At 36.3% G+C, this 19,697-nt stretch overlaps 1 protein-coding gene across 8 annotated transcripts in view; it reads left to right on the top strand.

Annotated features, from left to right (window-relative positions):
• babo (TGF-beta receptor type-1 babo) overlaps positions 1 to 19,697 on the top strand; it is an 83,951-nt gene that overhangs the window by 8,511 nt on the left and 55,743 nt on the right. For 6 of the 8 annotated variants that reach the window (XM_045746398.2, XM_069328254.1, XM_069328253.1 and 3 more), the window contains exon 3: positions 126 to 270. In XM_045746398.2, coding sequence (XP_045602354.1) covers positions 126 to 270 — 145 coding nt within the window. Of the gene's footprint in view, positions 1 to 125; positions 271 to 16,983; positions 17,220 to 19,697 lie in introns of all 8 variants that reach the window. The other 2 variants (XM_045746393.2, XM_045746394.2) reach the window with 1 other exon arrangement.

Genomic DNA, 19,697 nt, shown 5'->3' with positions numbered 1-19,697 from the left:
AATCTGGTGCTGTATTTGACCAACAGACGAGGAGAAAACTTATCCAGTTGCCTTTAATTCTTTGTATGCACTTTTGAAGTTATTATTGTTCTAGTTAAAATGGTAATTGTGAAACCTGATTTCAGATATCAATCGTGTTCCTCCAACACCACCAGAAGATAAATTGCTGAAGTGTGTGTGTTCAGATTGTGATACAGGAATATGTGAAACTGACGGTTACTGCTTCGTCACTGTTACTATTGATACCTCTGGAGAAACACAAATTTACAAGTGAGTTACCATCTTGCAATTCTGTTTCACAAACTTGTAGTGTTATTTTTGTTTAACCTTGAGATAGGTAAAAAAATGGATAGACTAAACAATAGGTCAGCTTAGCTTAGCACATATTGGAATATCAGCTTAGCACATATTGGAATATCAGCTTAGCACATATTGGAATATTTAGTGTGAGTGCTTGATTTTGAGATATGTATGTGTGTGTGTTTGGGTATTGTTAGATGGAAGGAAGTGGTGTAGAGTCGATTCCCTACTGTAACTTTTAAAGAGGGTGAATTAAAATAGAATAAGGAAAATTAGCATGCATGGTGTCAGGTACATTGATGGTCAAGGAGAAAGGAGGCAACATTAAAAAAACAAAACTGTATGCTGGTTAATTTTTAAGTTTGGATCTCATTAATTTGAAATGTATAACTGTACTTGTATAAGTGGCAGTCTAAATGGTCATTCTATGCATGGGGTGTGATCAAAATTTTTGAGGACTATGTTATCTCGTCTCTCTCTCTCTCTCCAGTATTGCATAGTAGGCTTGGGAGTGCAGCTATTCCTCTGGAGCTTAGTACATTTCATGCTGAGGGCTTGATGTACTGCAGCACTTGATGTATCACAGAGCTTGATGTTCCATTAGGCCAAACCTTCGAGTATTTGTGTATGCAAATACAAATGCTTGATTTGTCAGGTCCTCATCACGAAAAGTGTAATTCACCATATTACCTGTGCTTACCTACTACTCAGAGTAGTAGGTAAGCATACTACATGTAATTCAATTACTATATGTAATTCACCATATTCCTGTATGCTTACCTACTACTCAGTCCTGGAAACAGATGATACTGTACACCATAATATCCAGTGATGGGCCAAGTCCCAGCATTAAGTGATGTCTTTCATTAACTCGGAATTTTTTACTTAAAACTAATACCTCTACATGGATATTTTCAATTTTGTTTGGTTAGTGTCTATAACCTCCTTTCATTATATTATTCACCAGTTGGGTAATGATTGTACTCGTGTAAATATTTAGTCGTAAGGTTTTTGTTCACACCCCTCAAGGCATACAATTAGTGTTTAGTTTTGATTGTTACTGCAGAGACAGTGATGCAGCTGGGATGGAGTGTGTGTGCATGCATTTGTAGTTGTGGAACTTTTTTTGTTTTTTATTAAATTTTTATGATGTTTGAAATGTAGTTAAAGACTTTTGGGATGGAAAAGAAATGAAATGACTGGTTACATGTGATACTTAATGGATACTTGCCCAGTTTGAATGCAGAATATTTCACACACATTAGACTCCATGATAGCATAAGGCAAATAGAACAGGTTTGAGGATTGTGTAGATTGGGCTCTCTTGAGGTTAGATATATTTTTCTTTACTGTTGAGCATTTAGAGAAGCTAGGCACCAGAGAGATTTATAGTTAATAGTGCTACAACTATATGAGGTATAGATAGATCACTCTTGGTAACCCAAATTTATTGGATAACAATCCAGGTTGATCTTTAGAGGAACAAATATTTGTCGGTACATCCTTATGATAAGGAAATTGTAAGAGAAACCTTTTGAATGTTCTGAATTTTTTAGTTTTTTGTATAGCTTTTTCTTGGTAGAATAATCTTTCCCCTCCTTTTGCACCAGTTTACTTGGAAGTGGAATGAAGTTAATGGATAAGAATCTTAAGAATTCATGGTAGACTCGATTAATTTAGATTTTCAGTCTCAAAAGTATATTTTTAATTATACGATAGTCTTTTTATTTCTTTTAAAACTATATTTTGGGAAAATAATTTATAATAATTTCTTTATAAATAGCTTATGAGATTATGATTAGATATTTACTAGATGTTTAGTGTTACATGTAAATTTTCTAAACTTAATATGTTTTAGTGGTTGCTTATTTATGATAAAATTATATACTTTGAACATAATTATTTAAATAGCTTGTAGAAAAGGGGTATTAATAACCTGTAAATATATATATTGTGTTTGTATAATGAAAGTTAAAGCTAGAAATCTATCATCAGTTACTGTGTAATATGGTACTGGTAATAATTATCCTCATTATTTGTTAGGTATTGCTCAGGCAATACTTTTACTATGAATTTTCTTTATTTTTCCATCTTACATGATTTATTTATTGCCATGCATATCTCGTTTAACGTTGGGGGATACATTCCTTGAAATGTAGCATTAGCTGAATTATATAAGGAATCATTGTAGTGTAGTCCCTATAGAGAGGCATTCCTCGTATAATTATATACCTAGCAAAACACATTAAAGATTCACTGGGTTACCGACAAAATACAGATGATGATAAATGTGCTTTTATAAATACAGTGCTCAATGAAGGTACTCTTATCTTTGTATACAAAACATAAGAACATAGAACAAAGGTAGCTGCAGAAGGCCTATTGGCCCATACGAGGCAGCTCCTATTTATAACCACCCAATCCCACTCATATGCATGTCCAACCCACGTTTGAAACAATCGAGGAACCCCGTTAAAACTACTCTTCCCACTCCCGCACATTAATTTATGAACATGACAGCTGGTACAAGCTCATCACTGTCAAAAATCCTTTCCTTCGAGTCATAGGAAATAAGGGAGTGTGTGTGTGCCTGTGTTAGTGTGGTGGTATGTTAGTGTTTATTGGTGGTTAGCTGGTTAGAGTGCATGGGGGCCAGCTGGCCAGCCACCCACCAACCCGCTAATCATCCTGTACTGACACTGTTGATATTACTGTACAGTACTTCTGCAGTAATTTATTTTATATGTTTTAGAATTTAGATAAAAAGAGCTAGAACGAATTCGCGCTGTGTGAAAAACATTTAGCACGGTGGGAGGAATCGTTAAACGGGGTATGCATTATCGTGTAACAGTGGTAATGATGTTTGGAGCATCTTTACTCTAGTTAAATATATATTCCTGACATGTTAAATGTGGCGATAAGTGCATGTTTATTTGTGTGGTCATAGGAATATTCTGTAGCAATGCAAATCTTTTAACACCTATGAAAGTAGTTTTTCTTGTTTAAAAAATATATTGGTAGCGGGTAAACGAATTTTGCATGTAGGGTGGGAGGTATGTAGGTTTGTGTGGGTGTTTGTATGGCAAGTGGAGGAAGGAGGAGAAGCTGGTATGCTTTATGGATTAGTGTGTGACTGTGAGCACTGGCAATGTGCTTCTGTTTTTAGTCTTGTAAAGTTTCAAGTTGTAGAAATACAGTATTTATTTATTGGGTTTTTAAATGTGTGTATACTGTGTATATATATGTATGTGTATATATATATGTATATATACTGTATATATATATTATATATATATATTATATATATATATATATATATATATATATATATATATATTATATATATATATTATATATATATATATTATATATATATATATATATATATATATATATATATATATATATATATATATATATATATACATATATATATATATTATATATAATATACATATGCATACTTCTAAATATTTTCTTACTCTCGTGATTAAGAAGAGCAATCAAGTTACCGAATTTCATGGTAAAGAAACTAGTGATTATTGAAGGGTTTACTTTCTACAACATGTCGTTCCATTCTGGAACATCTTCAGGTAAAGAATGAATCCACATGGTGCAAATGTATGTTAAATACATATATGGAAGAAGTGATGTTGTGTGGGATAAGGTGAAGTCTTCCCTTATGTTTGATTACTTTATGGAGTATGGAGTATTACTCCATATTCCATTTCATTCCATGGAGTGAAATTGACAGCCCAGACCAAAGATTGGAAATCATTATTTACTACAAAACAAAGAGGACTGCTGATTTAATTCTTAAGAACAGCCCCAATAAACAATACAACCCTCTCCAAAAAGCAAACGTGGTATACCAGTTTACATGGCCCCATTGAAGGATGTCACCTCGATCTACTTATATATTGGTATGACCACTACAAAGCTTTCGAGAAGACTGACCAGCCATCTACAAGCTGGTGTCCCTAGAAACCATATGCAAAGTGTACACAACACAACACTCGCTACGAACATGATAATAGAAAATGCAACAATCCTGGCATCCACCACTGACCAGAGAAGACTGCAAATACTAGAAGCAATACTCATGAAAGAAAAAAGGCCCCATCCTAAATATACAGAGTAGCGACATTGATACCTTGTCTGCGCTTGATTCCAGACCTCGCCACACAGCATCGGATAACATCATCTCTACCCAGTTTCCCCTCCCACCACCTTGCCCAGTGTTTGATTGAGAGCCATCCCCATTATTCCCCTATGTCTTCACCTGCGTGTGTGATTACTTCACCTTACCCCCCCCCCCACACACACCTTTACCTCTTTCACATATGTATTTAAGATAAATTTGCATCTAGTATATTCTTTCCTTACCTGAAGATGTTTCAGAGTGGAACCAAAAGTTGTAAAAAGTCTACCTTTCAATTATCATTAGTTTTCTTTTCCATGAATTTTGGTAACTTTATTACTCTTCTTAATCCTGGGAGTAAGAAAATGAGTAGAAGCATAGAAAGCTTATACTGTACTACATGCAAGATCAACAATGCCAGCAATTCGGTCATATTTAACCAAATGTTTATGTGTATGTATGTATGTATGTATGTATGTATGTATGTATGTATGTATCTGTCATACCTAATGGCCAGAGTTGATTAACAAGCCAAATTTTCATAAAATATTAAATTTTTCCAAAAAAATTTTCTTAGGAAATTATAAAGTATTCTTTGTACTGTATTATATATGATTGCTATTTTGTTATTTGAGTCAAAACTAACAGAGAAATTTCATCAAACCTTTACCTAACCTAACCTAACTTCAGTACCCCCTTACACTACCATAACTAAGTCCGTAATTCATGTGCCTAATATGATAGATTTTTATTGTTAGAAAAAGTGCCCATTTGGAAAGAAATATTTGAAAATAGCAAATATCATTCAGCCTGTTGTGTAGGTTGGATCTTGCACTCTAGGCCAAGTAGTGCAGTTCTGGCTATTAGGCATGACATACATGTATATGGTACATACATACATATACACATATACATTCATATACTTACATGTATGCACTCCTTTAGTGTATGATGTTCAATATACAGTAAGTTTTTTTTTATGGAAGGATGCCGTATTTAGTTACATTAGTTTACATTGGTTATTTTATTTAAACTTGATTGCTGTATGCTTAGCATATGATGGTTGTGTAATATATTATTGGTTTGTTTATTTGGTAAATGGGTAATTCCCAAATATCGGATTGACTCGTTCAATGTCGCTGGTTTTTAATTAAAGCACGCTGCACAGGGTTCAAGGTTAATTTCTGGAACAGTTTACTAAGTGGACAAGAAAAATGTGAACATTTATTTAATGGAACATATATAATTGTATTCTCCTTTTCCCCGAAAAATTTGTTACTTTTCCTTTGTCAGCCTTCACTTTGGTAGCCACTTTTGTACTTTGACACACTTTGACTGTCCCTGTTACTGAAACCCGTTTTTGAAGTTGCTTGGCATGTTTTGGCCGTGACAATGCTTTGGTTTGTTATTTAAACAGTGCATTAATCACTTATTTTGGATAAATTATTTTTAGTTAATATTTTAATTGCAGTACTGTATAAAAAATTGGATTGTCGCACAAGGCAACAACTGAAAATGATTTTGCTCATTGTGCTTTTATAAACATGACTGGGCAATGGAAACGAAATTGTCTTTGATCCCTTATATACCTGTATCTGCCAGTCATCTTTGCCTTCCTATTCTGCTCTCAAATTCACACAAATTACCTCATCAGCCATTTATTCAACTTGACCAAACTCTCTCCAAATACTCAATTTTACAACTTGCAGGCTTTCTCACTCGACATCTTTCCACGATGTTATCGTTTTTTATTCTCTCTACTCTGAATGCCATACTTGGCCTTAAATTTGTCCATTTCTATTTCTCTAACTTTTAATTCTCATGCCACTAGCATTTTTCATCCATACATATGGGTATAACCACTTCTTCATGTAGCTCTGGACTTTTGGAATATCCTACAACACAGCGCTAAATAGTGATCTCAGTTTATTGCTAAATAGTCATCCCAATTTGATGCCTTCTTTTGATTACTTTGTGCAGACCTCTAGCTTTATCTCTCCTTATGCAAGCAACCCCGTTGTAAATTAACTCGCTGCATAGAATTTTCATCCCAATTTGGTGCCTTCTTTTGATAATTACTTTGTGCAAACCTCTAGCTTTATTTCTCCTTATCCAAGCAACCCCCGTTGTAAATTAACTCACTGCACAGAATTTTGCTATACAGGTAATGTTTAAGTTATGAAACGAATTAGAATTTGTTTAAATTAATTTGCTATGAAAAATCATAAATTTGTTTATATTCAGTAATGTGAAAAAATTATTAAAAAAAAAAGTGCTAGCAACTGAGCATCATTTAGCATAAATTGTTTTTCTAGCTAAAAAGTAATGTTGGAAATTTGTTAACATGTTGCATCATTTAGTCGATTGTCATGCGCTCAAATTACGTATTTTTTGTAAATGTATTTTATAAACATGTAGTAATTCATTTAATATTTTTGTTCTTTCTTTGTGGACGTAGATAAATTATTTTTCCTCTTTCCCTTGTATGTCTACTATTAATTGTCTTCATATGTTACAACATATGTAGTGTATTTCTCTCAACCCCCACACTACTTGACCTAACACCTCACGTCTGGCTGTATCTGCCATCCCCCAAAGGCCCCTCTCTACTTGCATCACTTGCAGTTCATAGGTACTGTGTATCAATTCAGCAAACTTACTGAGAAATTTATACATTTTATTTATGTCCTTTGTTACTCTGCTCTAGATAGGTCAGGGTTGGAAGGAGCATACTTTTGTGCAATTCATTCTTTACATTCATAGTAGTGTTTCTGTTTTTTGTAATCCTTTCTAGGGATCGGAATAACTTTTCTCTTGTGCAGTATTCAATCCTTCAGTTGATCCATCTATTTCATATAACTGATTCCAATGTATACCATCTTTTTATATAACCAATTCCAATACATATTAATGGCCTGCATTCTGACTAATCTTAACATCACCCAATTTTGAGTTAAGCATACCATGTTGAATATCCAAAATATTTTTCCATATGAAGGGTTCATCTCTTATCTGTCTTTTAGTAGAATTCTGAAAATATCCTCAGCAGAGGCTACCCTCTTTACTTATTATTCATAAACTTATTGCATAGAATGTGACCAGTTTCCACTTTCCATATATCTCTGTCCTTTAGTACCCATACACTTGCCTTCAACATGTGACCCACTCAGAAGCTAAGGTGAATGGCCAAAGCATATTAATAATAATAATTGTTATATTCTAACTTCTTGTACTGGAGATGTTAGATTATTTTATTAGTTTCATGCTGGTCTAAATTCTCATTAATAATTCAAAAGTATGAGTGCTTGAATGCTGCTTCTCTGGTGAGGCAGAAATGATAACTAGCAGTGTAATTTTGGGTAATGAGAAGTGAGGGGGCAGGAAGCTGTGTGTAACAGACATTTTATTGCTGTGGTTCTTAGATGTTACTGTTTACATAAATATTTTAATGGCAGTATTTGCACTCCACTAAGTGCAAGTTAGGCAGAAATAATGCTGTATAGTATTGCCATAATTTTTAAGAGAAAAGTAATTAAAAGCATTATGGATTATGTTTTGTATGTAGATAAAAGTTTAAATATTACAGGAAATGTGCTCATGAGGTCCGACTTACATTATCTAGATTTTTTTCTGGGAGGGTTTCTATTGGTGGTGCCTTGGACCTTAATACCTAGTAAGCTGCACCCAGTTGAACGAATCCTGAGATGAACGAATCACCGAGTAAAGAAGCAGTTTCCACATTACAGTAGTTCCACATATGCACCACCAGGTAATGAAGCAGTTTTCTGATCAGTTCCACTTTCAAGCCACTAGGGGAATCCGCACCTTCCTCCTCCATCCACTAGCAGTGAATCTTAGTCATTTTGCCAAGTGCATACACCTTTGATGTTAATTACATTCTTTTTTCCCTCCCCAGTGCTCTTTGGGTCCTAGTTTTTCAGATTAATGTTGGCCATCCTGAACTCTATGTTTTGTCCTATGGGGGGCCTTTGTGTACAATATTTGTTCCATCTATCTGTATCCACAGACAAGCAGATTAGCTCCTAGCCAATTCACTTGTCTGCATGCTAGGAATCTGGTTCTTTCCTAGCATGCCTGGTTTGGGTTTCTGATGAATTATTTTCTTCAGCTCTGTTTTCTTTGGTTCCATCCCTTTCGCCACTGCTGAGACTGTCAGATGCAGACTTCTTGGCCCCTTTGATGGCTTCTGGCTTTCCAGTTTTCTTTTATGTTTTTTGGGGGGTTCTGTCCAGTAGCATATCCCCCTCCCACCACATCCCTTTGCTTGACCTTTTCATGGATACTTCAGCCTTGGGTTAGGGATTTGTGTTCAACACTCACCTGGCTGCTTGGGGTTGTTTGGTGAATTGGTTGAGTCAGGTGCACAGCATCCCGTGTAAGTTCGAGGCAGTCTTGCACACTTGGAAGTTGCTTTGACTTTGGGTGGGCCTCATAGTCCGGCTTCACTCCAACTACTCTGATGGTTCATTGAATTGCAAGGGGTCACTTTGGTCTCTTCCATTGTGGGGCGAGACTCTTCAGGCGACATTCCTTCTAAAGTCTTGTGAGTTTGGGTCTCTGTGCAGTTTGCATTTCAGGAGTGCCAAATTACTCATTTTCACTCGATCACCACAGAGTGGACCATCAACAACTCTTTCTTCCATTCATTAGCAGAGAACTGGTGGCTTCTATTTTACATGGCTCCATTTTCTGATCCCAAAGCTCATGCAGTGGATGCCTTTCTGTTGGACGGGTTGCTGGGGGTTTCTTTATCTGTTTGGCTGTTGTTCTAGGTTTTATCCAGTCTAGAGATGTTCTCCAGCAGGGTTTTCCCTGTTGGCTCTATTTTGGATAGCTCATCTGTGGTTTCTTGCCCTTTGTGCTCATTTTCTAAACTCACATTGCTTTCCACAGCTCTGCTTCTTTCAACAGATACGCTCAGAGATGTTTCTCATTAGTTCAAGGTTCTCCACTGATCTACATATATGGAGTTTGACCTGTGTACCACTCTTTGTATGGTCTGCAGGTGGTCGATCTTTTGGTGTCTCACCTGCAGCTTTTGTTGTAGTGACAGTATGAAGATTCTTGGCACTCCTTCCATATTTTCTCTTTGTTGCTTGTCCTCTGTTTCTGTACCATTGGTCGTATCGTTTTTGTAGTTTATGGATAGGTGTCTCATGCTGAATGCTATTACTTCATGCTGTTCGACATTTTCTCCGGAGCGGCTGCTGTTAATGTTCAGTATCAACGTATCATTGGCCCATTTCATAAGCTGTCTTAGTAACTTTTTCAGCTTCCCTGTTCAGGGTCTTTAGTTTTCCATCTTCCTGGATAAATGATTGAAGTTCACAACTAGAGGGATGGAGGAGGAAGGTGCTATTTCCCTGATGGTGTACAAGTTTAACTAAGGAGAGAACTGCTTCACAACCAGATGTTTCGTTCATCTAGAAGCTTTGGTGACTCATTTTCTATGCTTTCTTTACTCTGCTATTTTACTTTGCCCACCTTTATGATGACCTTTCCTTGGTTAGGGTATTATTGGATCCCCTGCTCCTTGCCCCCTTTTTCGAGGGGACCAGATTTTGGCCTGTCATTCCTAGTAGGCTTATATATGACTCACAAGGGTCAGGCATGAATTGACTTGTCACTACGGACCCTCCAGAAAGAGGCATTTCATCATATTCTATGCTGCTTTTTTAATCTGGGTTTTAAATGACTTTTAAATAATAAATGGCCTGCAGTATATGGCATCCCCTCAAAAAAATGAAGCTTGTCATTATTAGTGGTGATGATTGTAAAAAGTAACTTTTGGCATCTGTCATCAGAAGTGGCACTGTCATTGATTTTGTAGATTATGCATATTAATTGTTAATATGTTGTTAGTAGTAGTAAGTTGATTATAATGTTCAAGGAAATATGTTTAAGAACAAATATGGTGCCTTAACGAGTCTTAATGTATGAACTTGCCCAGAATACTGCCAGTAAATGTCAATTTTCTACAGCAGATGTTAGAAGTGTTCAGTTTTGTTTATTTGAGTTATTTTACAGATATCTTTTGTAAGATTAATTTTTACAATTTTATTTGTGTTTAGATGTGTTGCAGTATTTCAATAAATGTATCTTGAGCTTGAGTTAATTATTTTTTTTAGTAAAATTGAATTTATTCATCTTGTTTTAAAATAACATTTTGTATTGAACAGATAAGACACAAAGTAATAATAAGCTGTAAAAATATAACTTGCTCAAAATATACTTTGATATTAGTTAGCAACAAATATAAATTGGAATGTAGTTGTTCTGTCCAGACCAAGTTCATAGGTTGGAAGAACAAGATCCTATTTATTTGCAATAACAGTTGGTGAACTACATGAACTGCTAGGGCCAAATTCACGAAGCAGTTACGCAAGCACTTACGAACCTGTACATCTTTTCTCGATCTTTGGCGGCTTTGTTTACAATTATTCAGCGGTTAATGAGCTCTGAAGCACCAGGAGGCTGTTTATAACAGTAACAACAGTTGATTGTGAAGTTTTCGTGCTTAAAAATTGTTTAATAAATATAATCAAAGCCATCAAAGATTGAGGAAAGATGTATACGTTCGTAAGTACTTGCATAACTGCTTCGTGAATTTGGCCCCTGATACTGAGAGGAACATGCTATTTAAAATGCTGTGTATGTCACATGGGGGATATATCTGTACTCCGTGACAAGTGGAGCGTGATGATCTTAGTTTGATCTGTAGTACAGTATTCATCTGGCTAATCTATTTTTGCAGTTAATTAGAGATCAGCTATAAAAGGGTTGATCCTAATAGTAGTTAATCTTCTGTAGTTGGGCTAATGGGCAATGTTAGTTTTCTCCAAATTGTAAATTGGCAATATTGTATGTTCACTAGTAAATGGAGAGAGAGAAAGCTGGTTGACTAGTGACAAATGGTATAATAATACAGTAATAATAATTAATAATAATAATAGTACTATAACTTTATTATATCTCTTGTCAGTATGAAGTATGTACACAGATACAGTGGTTCTGACATCTCGATAATGTCAAGCTGTACCAGTGGTCAGGTTTTCAGGTAGTCATTTTAGCAGGGAAAGCAATGCAATAAAGCATACAGTTGAGGAAATTCACAGAGCAGATAAACAAAATAGGGAATAGTCTTGATATTGTCAAACCCAATACCAGATATTGTCTTGGAGATTTCTTTCTACCCAGTCTAAGATTGAGATTAGCAATTAATAACGTTATAGCGGGAAATGAACCTGGAACTTGACTAACCACAGTTCAGGGAAATACTTAGTTTGTGACAACTTTTTGCTTATCCAGCAGATCTCAGAGGAATCTGGTGTCTAGGAATCAAAATAAAAATACTAGAGATCTGATCTTCACAAGCAACAAAGAAACAATTAAGATGTTATAATTTCAAATACCACATACTCAGATCACAAGCTCATTGAAGTGCAAGGAACATCAGTGTTTGTGATAGGTTCAAAAAGATTATGAAGCAAAAGGTGTTACTCATAGAACTTGCAAACATCCAATAGTGAAACCATCTTAAGTAACAAAACACCCAAGCAAAGAATAGAATAATGACTGCTGATGCATACAACATTTGCTTGAAATACATTTTTTTGCCAGAAAGGCCAGAAAGAGGACCAACTTAGAAAGAGAATGCAGGTAACTCTACAGGAGAAGAAAGAGTAGAAATGCTTAAGCAGACTCAACTATCCCAATAAAGAAAAATTATTTAAACAGAGAATTGAAGAAATAGAGCAGGAGTCAAAGCAATCATACCAGACTGAGGAAATGAAATAAGAACAGAAAGCATTGTAAGAGGAAAGAAGAAACCAAATTATTTCTTCACATATTCAAAATCAAAATAATTGACCTCCACCAGTATTGGACCTGTACAGTACTTACAAGTGACATTTCCTATACAGAGGATGACAAAGAAATTAGTGAATTCCTAAAAGGTGTACAGGTGTCATGGGTACAATCATAGAGCACTGTATGAACATCAGAGGTCTGTGAATGTTCATTGCGCTCCCAGCAAGCATAAAAAAATATTGCCAGAACAAAGGTGGACTTCAAGAAGTAATTAGATAAGATTCTGGAAGAAGTGCCAAACCGACCAGGTTGTAGTGGATGTGTGGTCCTGTGAGCTTTCCAAGCAACAGCCTGATGGACCAATTTATCACAATTTGAACCTGGCCACAGGTCGTGGTTGGGGAGTAGAACCACTCCCGGAACCCTCTCCAGGTAAACTCCAAATAAACATACGTATGTTACGGCCCTATTGGGTCGCAACTGGGTTCTTCTCTGATGTTATTAGAGTTTGGGTATCCGGCCCCAAGTTAGTAGTGGCTTTCAAGGGGTGTGTTCTGTAACGCAAGTATATTAAAGGGGAAGGGATACAAATGCACTGCTTTTGTATATATATTGCTACCACCACCATAAATAAATATATCACAGTCACACGCGGGGTTGCTATAACTACACTTATTATATACAGATTAGTCTTCCTCTGAAGACACAGGATGCTCCACGGTGCTCACGATGAGTAGCCCTGGTTCTCTTCTTTGTGGCCCACGATGAATCCTCCGATTCTCTCGGCGAATCTACCCCGGCCACAGGCCAGCCAAATCACAGTCCCACTGGGTGCACCGTCGTGGAGGCCTTCAACCACAAATCCAGCCTGTAGCTGGCAGGTTCCAATCAGCTCCGCTGTGTAGGCCACTCCATGACCGATACTAGGGTTGCGAGCCCTAGGCAGGAGCCTCGTGTGATTCCGCAGATCACTCTCCTCTCTCCGCACCACAGTGGGTAGTCTCTTCCACCAGCCAGCCCCCAGATAAGATGATTTCTGGTACTGCCACGTCACAGGCAGGCTAACACACTCAACAGTGTCCGTCCGGGGGTGACTCACAGCTACTGCAGCAAACACGTGGAGAGACTTTGGCTGCCTTGGGTAGACTGACTCATCGTCCAATACAGCAGTCCCAGGTCGACTCTGTAATCAGACACGTCATTAGTACTAGGGACACTCTAGGGCACCTCACTTACAGGCTTAGACACAAACGTCCACCTATCCACTCCATAGATGGCGTTGCTGTCTAAGCGCCACCTCACCAGAGGTAAGCAGCGGCTACGTTACGAGCTGATTAAGACGGGAAACCAGCCCCTGTGGCCAGTATATCCCGCCCTCGCTAGATGGTGCCGCCCATTTGGAGGGGGTTTCGGGAGCTGACTCACAGATGGCGTTGTCGTCACAGCTCCGTGCTACTACGCTGGGCTTGGGTCCGTAACAACGTACTTGAATTGAGGTGAATACAAACAATACATAAACAGATTCAAAATATAGAAAGGAACATTTTGAAATGATAAATGGGAAGCTACATGTTACAAAAGAGTAATTAATGAGGAACATTAAATGTGTCTTAATTGGCATTAAATGTATTAAGAGGACCCATAAGGCAAAGAATGAATTTGTGAAGATGCGTCAAAATGATGAGATATAAAAAGGAGAACAGGTGAAACGAATGATAAATAATATTAGTACTGTATAAGTAGAGTGGTAGACATCATAAATCAGATGAGGCTGTAAATGTGTTTATAGCTTGGTGAATTATTCCCCAGGATTTACCAGCAGAATGATAAGCATGTAAAACATTAAGTGTGGATTGGATTAGAATATGAACTTGGAGATTGGAACTCTAAAGGAAAATCAGCTTAGTGAGCAGAACATTGAAGTGTTTAGCAGTGTTTACATGGTTAGGTATATTAAATTGACTAGCAGTGATCATTAGTGCGAGTTGTTTTGTTTTGAGTTAAGTGTGCTAGTAAGCAGGTAATAGAGAAGTTAGTCTCAGTGGTCCATGGAAGCACAAAGGGGGGGGGGGAAGTGAAGGAATGTACCCCCTTGGCTCATTCTTTCCTTTGGCTACACTTAGTTATTTCTTCCTCTTCTCCAACTAATCTTTTTCACTTTCATTATATTCATTTTTCCCACTCTTCTTTACCCTTAATTGTTGTTCTACCATATGTTTCTTTCCTTCTATAGTCTCACAATTCATGCAGTAGCTGGAGACATTTTTCTTTTCACACACAGTTGTTACTCGGTGTAAGAAAGTGGTGACTACTTAACTTTAACTAAGCCAGCATGTAAGGTTTTGTATGCTTCTTCAGGAACATTTAACACACAAGGCATTACAGATGCTTTTAATAAGATTTGTGGCCACCCTGTGAGATAAAATTCTCTTTATTAAGTTGGGAAAGAAGGCAACAGAGATTGGAATACAGTGTAGAGATAAAGTAAGATATTTAAATGTGCTCATTTTACCCATATATTGAGAACCTAGTATAGAAGGATAAACTAGAATGGAATGATGTGACACGATTAGAATTTATATACATAATTTCATATCTGTTTATGCCAAAACCAAGTGATTTAGGTGATCTTCTCGAGCTGCCATGCGTTGTGGCCATATACTGATGTTGTATATATACCCCATCAAAGATTGAAAATTGAAGAAATACAAATAGTCCTTTTTATTCATTAGGAGCTCATATGTGCCGTGTTATAAGCAATTTCTTACTCAACTGTTCTATTAAAATTAGTATATCTATGTGATTTTCATTATCGGATAATCTAAAAGTGCACATTGAAGTAGCAAGTGTTTGTTGTTCATGTGAAAGTACCATGATCATGTACTATACTTTTATTCTTTGGTTAAATGCCTAAATACCAATTTTTTTTCCTTAAAATGTGAGGGTAAAGTTAGCATCATTGTATTTAAATATAAATTGAGGGTTGGCAGAAAGCGGCAGAATATAGTATAGCTGAATATACCATATGCTAAGGTATTGAATTTGTTGATTAAACTAGAGGAGGCACATTCCATTACTGTAGAGTGAGAAGTTGATGTTTGAAGAAAGAATTGAATTTGTCAGTCTGTTACTTGTGGTTGATTGGTTAAAGCCTTTCAGTGTTTTGTGTTGAAAATCCCATACTAAACACTAATTGCAGGAGAAACAAATTTGAAAGTATTATTAAATGTTTACTTTTATATGAGTTTCTGACATATTAAAATTTTGTAATTGAATTTTTAATAATAGCTATTTATTTTTTGAAAGTGCAGTCCTGTACAGTACTTGAATTTTTTGTGTAAATTATAGGATTTTGAAATTTATAAATAGTTATTAAAATGTAAAGTTGTAGAGGTCATTAAAATTGTTAAACATCCTATTTTAGGAATAACAGTTTTGATACAAGAGGCATCATTTGTAGTAAACAAGTGAATACTTCACTTGTACAGAACATTTCAACAAGACTTTCTGGTATTGGTGAGATGAGTGAGTGAAGCATTTGGAAACGTTTCTGAGCATGCCATTGTGGGGGACACAGAATTTTGACAGTTTTGTGTATGGGTGCTGTTTAGTGGGGCACTGAAAATGACAGCTACCAAAAGTTTTACAAGTTATTAGTATATTTACTTTATTCATTAAGCTATGAATTTTGCAGCCAGTGCCCCTCTTATGATTTTTCCAAAACATTTTTTATTGCTCTTCCTCCTAATTCTTGCTCTCCATTTTATGTAAAAAGGTATTCAATAATTAACTGAGCCTTTTATGATGTTCTGTCACTGAAAGAAATGCTATAAGTTGTCACTGCCCCTTACATTTGCTTAGTGTCCTGTAATTTTGGCAAGGCATTAAGGGTTAATGATGCTGTGATTTTCCGATAGTCGAGCAGTAAAAATCATGCCTCCACTTTATCTTGCGTTTTCATTATTTGTCCATTTTTTATTTTTTATCCAACATGTAGCTGATTATAAGAACAAAAGTGAATTCTGCATTAATAAAATATATGAAATATTAGGTTGTCTAAGAAAGACAATGTAACGATTTATACATCTCGGTGATAAGGAGAGTAGCTTTTGTTATTCTTATTTATATTGAATAGCTGTGAATAGGTATCTTGAAAATGTGTGCTTATTTTTTTTTTTTAAGTCGCCAAGTTGAAACGTAAATCATTATTTCCAGTACATTTTAAAGATTCTTCATGAACATTTTGTGTGCAATTCTGTTACAGGGTCACACTTGCGTACAAAGGGTTACAAGTAATCAGAAGGTTGCTGTCAGGACTTGTTTGACCCTGTGGGTAACAGTATAATTGTAGTCTTTGTATTAATTATGGTGATTTCTCTCCTCCTCCTTGATTCTTAGATTAAAAGAAATATTTTTATATGCCCTATGTGTAGTGTTTTTATTTTGTAATTAAAAATTAATAACATTCAAAATTTTATAAAATATGTAAATTTAATATATATTAAGCAACAATAAATTAATTGGTGAGTGATGTTCATAATGGGAAAATTTGAATCTTGGATAAAATTTGAGCTGTCACTGAGTGTTAAGGGTATCTTCTTTGGTGCTGGGTGGGTGGAATACTAAGAAAAGTGTGGGCCCAGCAAGTGCCTCTTGTGTATAGGAATGGCTGGCACTAACAGCTGTGTGTCACTCTGACCTGGCTGCTACAGGAAGCAGGCGTGTTTGGACAAAAGCAAGCAGTTCCCTCCCGAGCATGCACACAAGTGCCGAGGAGGCTACTCCCACAATGTGTACCCGTGGCTGGAAGAAGAGGTGTTATGCTGCCATCACGCCGACTTCTGCAACTCTCAGTTGCCAACGGCTTCCCCCGGGAAGCCACCCCTGCCTAGTTTGCCTCCAAAGGCTGCCAATCCATGGAGCAGGCCTGGCGATAGGGGTGGGGAAGGTAAGGCCACCACCAGCCCAGCCTCTCTTCCCATGACCAGCCTCATCACCTGCCATTAGTAAGTTGACAGAGTATAAACTTAAGAGGAAGGAAATTTTACTCAGAGCAGGAGGACTGGTATTAGGTTTGGAGGAGAGGCTGGGCAATGGCACCAAATGCTGTGTGATTATTGGCTTCCCTGCCCCACCTTGTAGGCTCTTTACTAACCACTCACAAGCAGTTTGACTCAATCCCTTTTATCCTGGTTTCTTGAGACTTCTATTTTACTTGTGCACTGCCATTATGCTTTAATAACCTGTAGCTCTCACCTCACTATTTTATCTTGGTCTTTCTGCTGCAAACATTAATATCACCTTGATTATGCCATTTTTAAACTCCAGGTTTATATTTATAAAGACAGTAAAAACATTATCGGTAAGGTTCTACATTTGTTCGACTAATTTTCAGACTTGTCTGCAGTTTGACAAGCTTACATCATTGTCTTTATGGATTGCAACTCCTGGTTATGAGTTGAGTCAATCAACACACTGCACATAATTTCCAAAAAGTATATAACCTGCATTTTATTCTGCATTGCCATTGCTAAGGCAGTTTAACTGGTATAAATGTATAAAAAAGGTAAAGGTAATTAAACAGGATGGAATGACTGGCTTTTGGGGGCCTATGTTAATTTTTCTTGCGTATTGGGTTGGCATATTCTTCATTTACATGCTGTCTTGAGCTAGCATCTTGAATGGTTTGGTAACTTCTCTTGGCCAACTGCGTCTTTTTCAGGTTGGTGACTGTTTAAGGATGCAGAGATTGGTTGTGTCTGCACTTTCAGTTGTTAATGGTACTTTGCTGGTTCTTATTCTGGTTTATTCACTCTCGGTCGATATGCAGAAGGGGCTGGCAACTTTAACCCATGTCTTTGCTCACCTGATTATTTTGTGTCAGCTGTCACTGCTCAAGCTGATCTTCCTTTCGTGTGTGAGAGTTTTACTAACATGGTTGCTAGTCTCTGCTGTAAAGATGTAGTGGTGGTTCTCATTCTTGTAGCTTTGGTGAAGGGTTTAAACATTTGTGATAATAGTTGCATAGTGTGAAAAATGTATTATTGACTTGTAAGTGCCAATAAACATGATCAATTTTGCTTTTGTTTTACTTTCAAGTGGAATTTTTTTGTTTACTAACTTGTTATGTATGTGTTATTGTTCATTGTACTTCTTATAGATCTATAAATGTTCAGTAGCTATTGTAAATAAATAGTATTCAGTAGTATTTTTTCTAGCCAAATATGTAAGCTATATAATACTACACTATGTATATTTTTGTAAAGTAAATGGTAGGTTAGAAAATTTTCATCATTTTGTTATAAGAATGATAAATGTTCGTAGTAATCCAACTTTCTGTTTGTAAAAGTATGTGTAAAGGAAAAAAATTCAAAGGTTTGATACAACTTATTGTATAATTTTTTGTGTTTAAGTAATTTCTTCTTTAAGATGACTAGTGTGCCTCGCATTCCACTAGGTGTTTTATAATTGTTGATTTACCATATATTTTAATATGAGATACACGGTATAAGACGAATTATTTTGCCTGGTAATTTTTGGAGAGTGAGTGAAATAGCAGTAACTGCTGTATTAAATAATGTTAAGTAGCTGGACCCGGATTTACAAAGCAGTTACGCAAATACTTACGAACGTGTACATCATTCCTCAATCTTTGACGGTTTTGGTTACATTTATTGAACAGTTTACAACCCTGAAAATTTCTCAATCAACTGTTGTTATTGTTATATACAGCCGCTTGGTACTTCGGAGCTCATTAGCTGTTTAATAATTGTAAACAAAGCCGCCAAAGATTGAGAAAAGATGGACAGGTTCGTAAGTGCTTGCGTAACTGCTTTGTGAATCGGGCCCCTGGTTAGGAAATTCTGTATAATATGATAATGAACTGCCACCTCTTAGGGAAATGTGAGTCTACAGTGGTACTCCTCAACCTAGGTTCTGCACGCTCTCACTTTGCTGTGTTTGAAGGGGGTTTTGGTTTCAATGATCATAAGTGTTTTTAGAAGAGCATTTTAAAATAATGTACAAGTATTTTGATGATGATCATTAGTGACTCCGCACATTTTTTTTTAGAGCCCCTGGATAAAATTAAAGAGGAGATTTTAACATAAGTGCTGAATAACCTTAAAGAAATTGCATTGGGCCTTTTACCTAAATACTGTCATAAAAATAACATAATAATAATAATTATAAAATACAGTACGTACCGTATACAAATTCAAATTTTGTTAGTTGATGCTTCTGCAAACAATTCATGCAATATAGTCATAATGTGAGTAAGAATACGAGTTTTTTTTGCTTACTGATTTGTTAAGTTTTGGCGTTCACTTTGGCAATAGTATTAATCTACTGTCAACACCAGTGGAAGCCATTACGCAATTATTAATTTAATGGAAAGCTGTGACTTACTGTGACATCATGGGGAAAC

The sequence above is a fragment of the Procambarus clarkii genome, chromosome 21, assembly GCF_040958095.1.
Source record: "Procambarus clarkii isolate CNS0578487 chromosome 21, FALCON_Pclarkii_2.0, whole genome shotgun sequence".
NCBI classification, from domain to species: Eukaryota; Metazoa; Arthropoda; class Malacostraca; order Decapoda; family Cambaridae; genus Procambarus; species Procambarus clarkii.
Note: the sequence above shows the minus strand (reverse complement) of the source record. Positions and strands in the feature narration are given on the sequence as shown.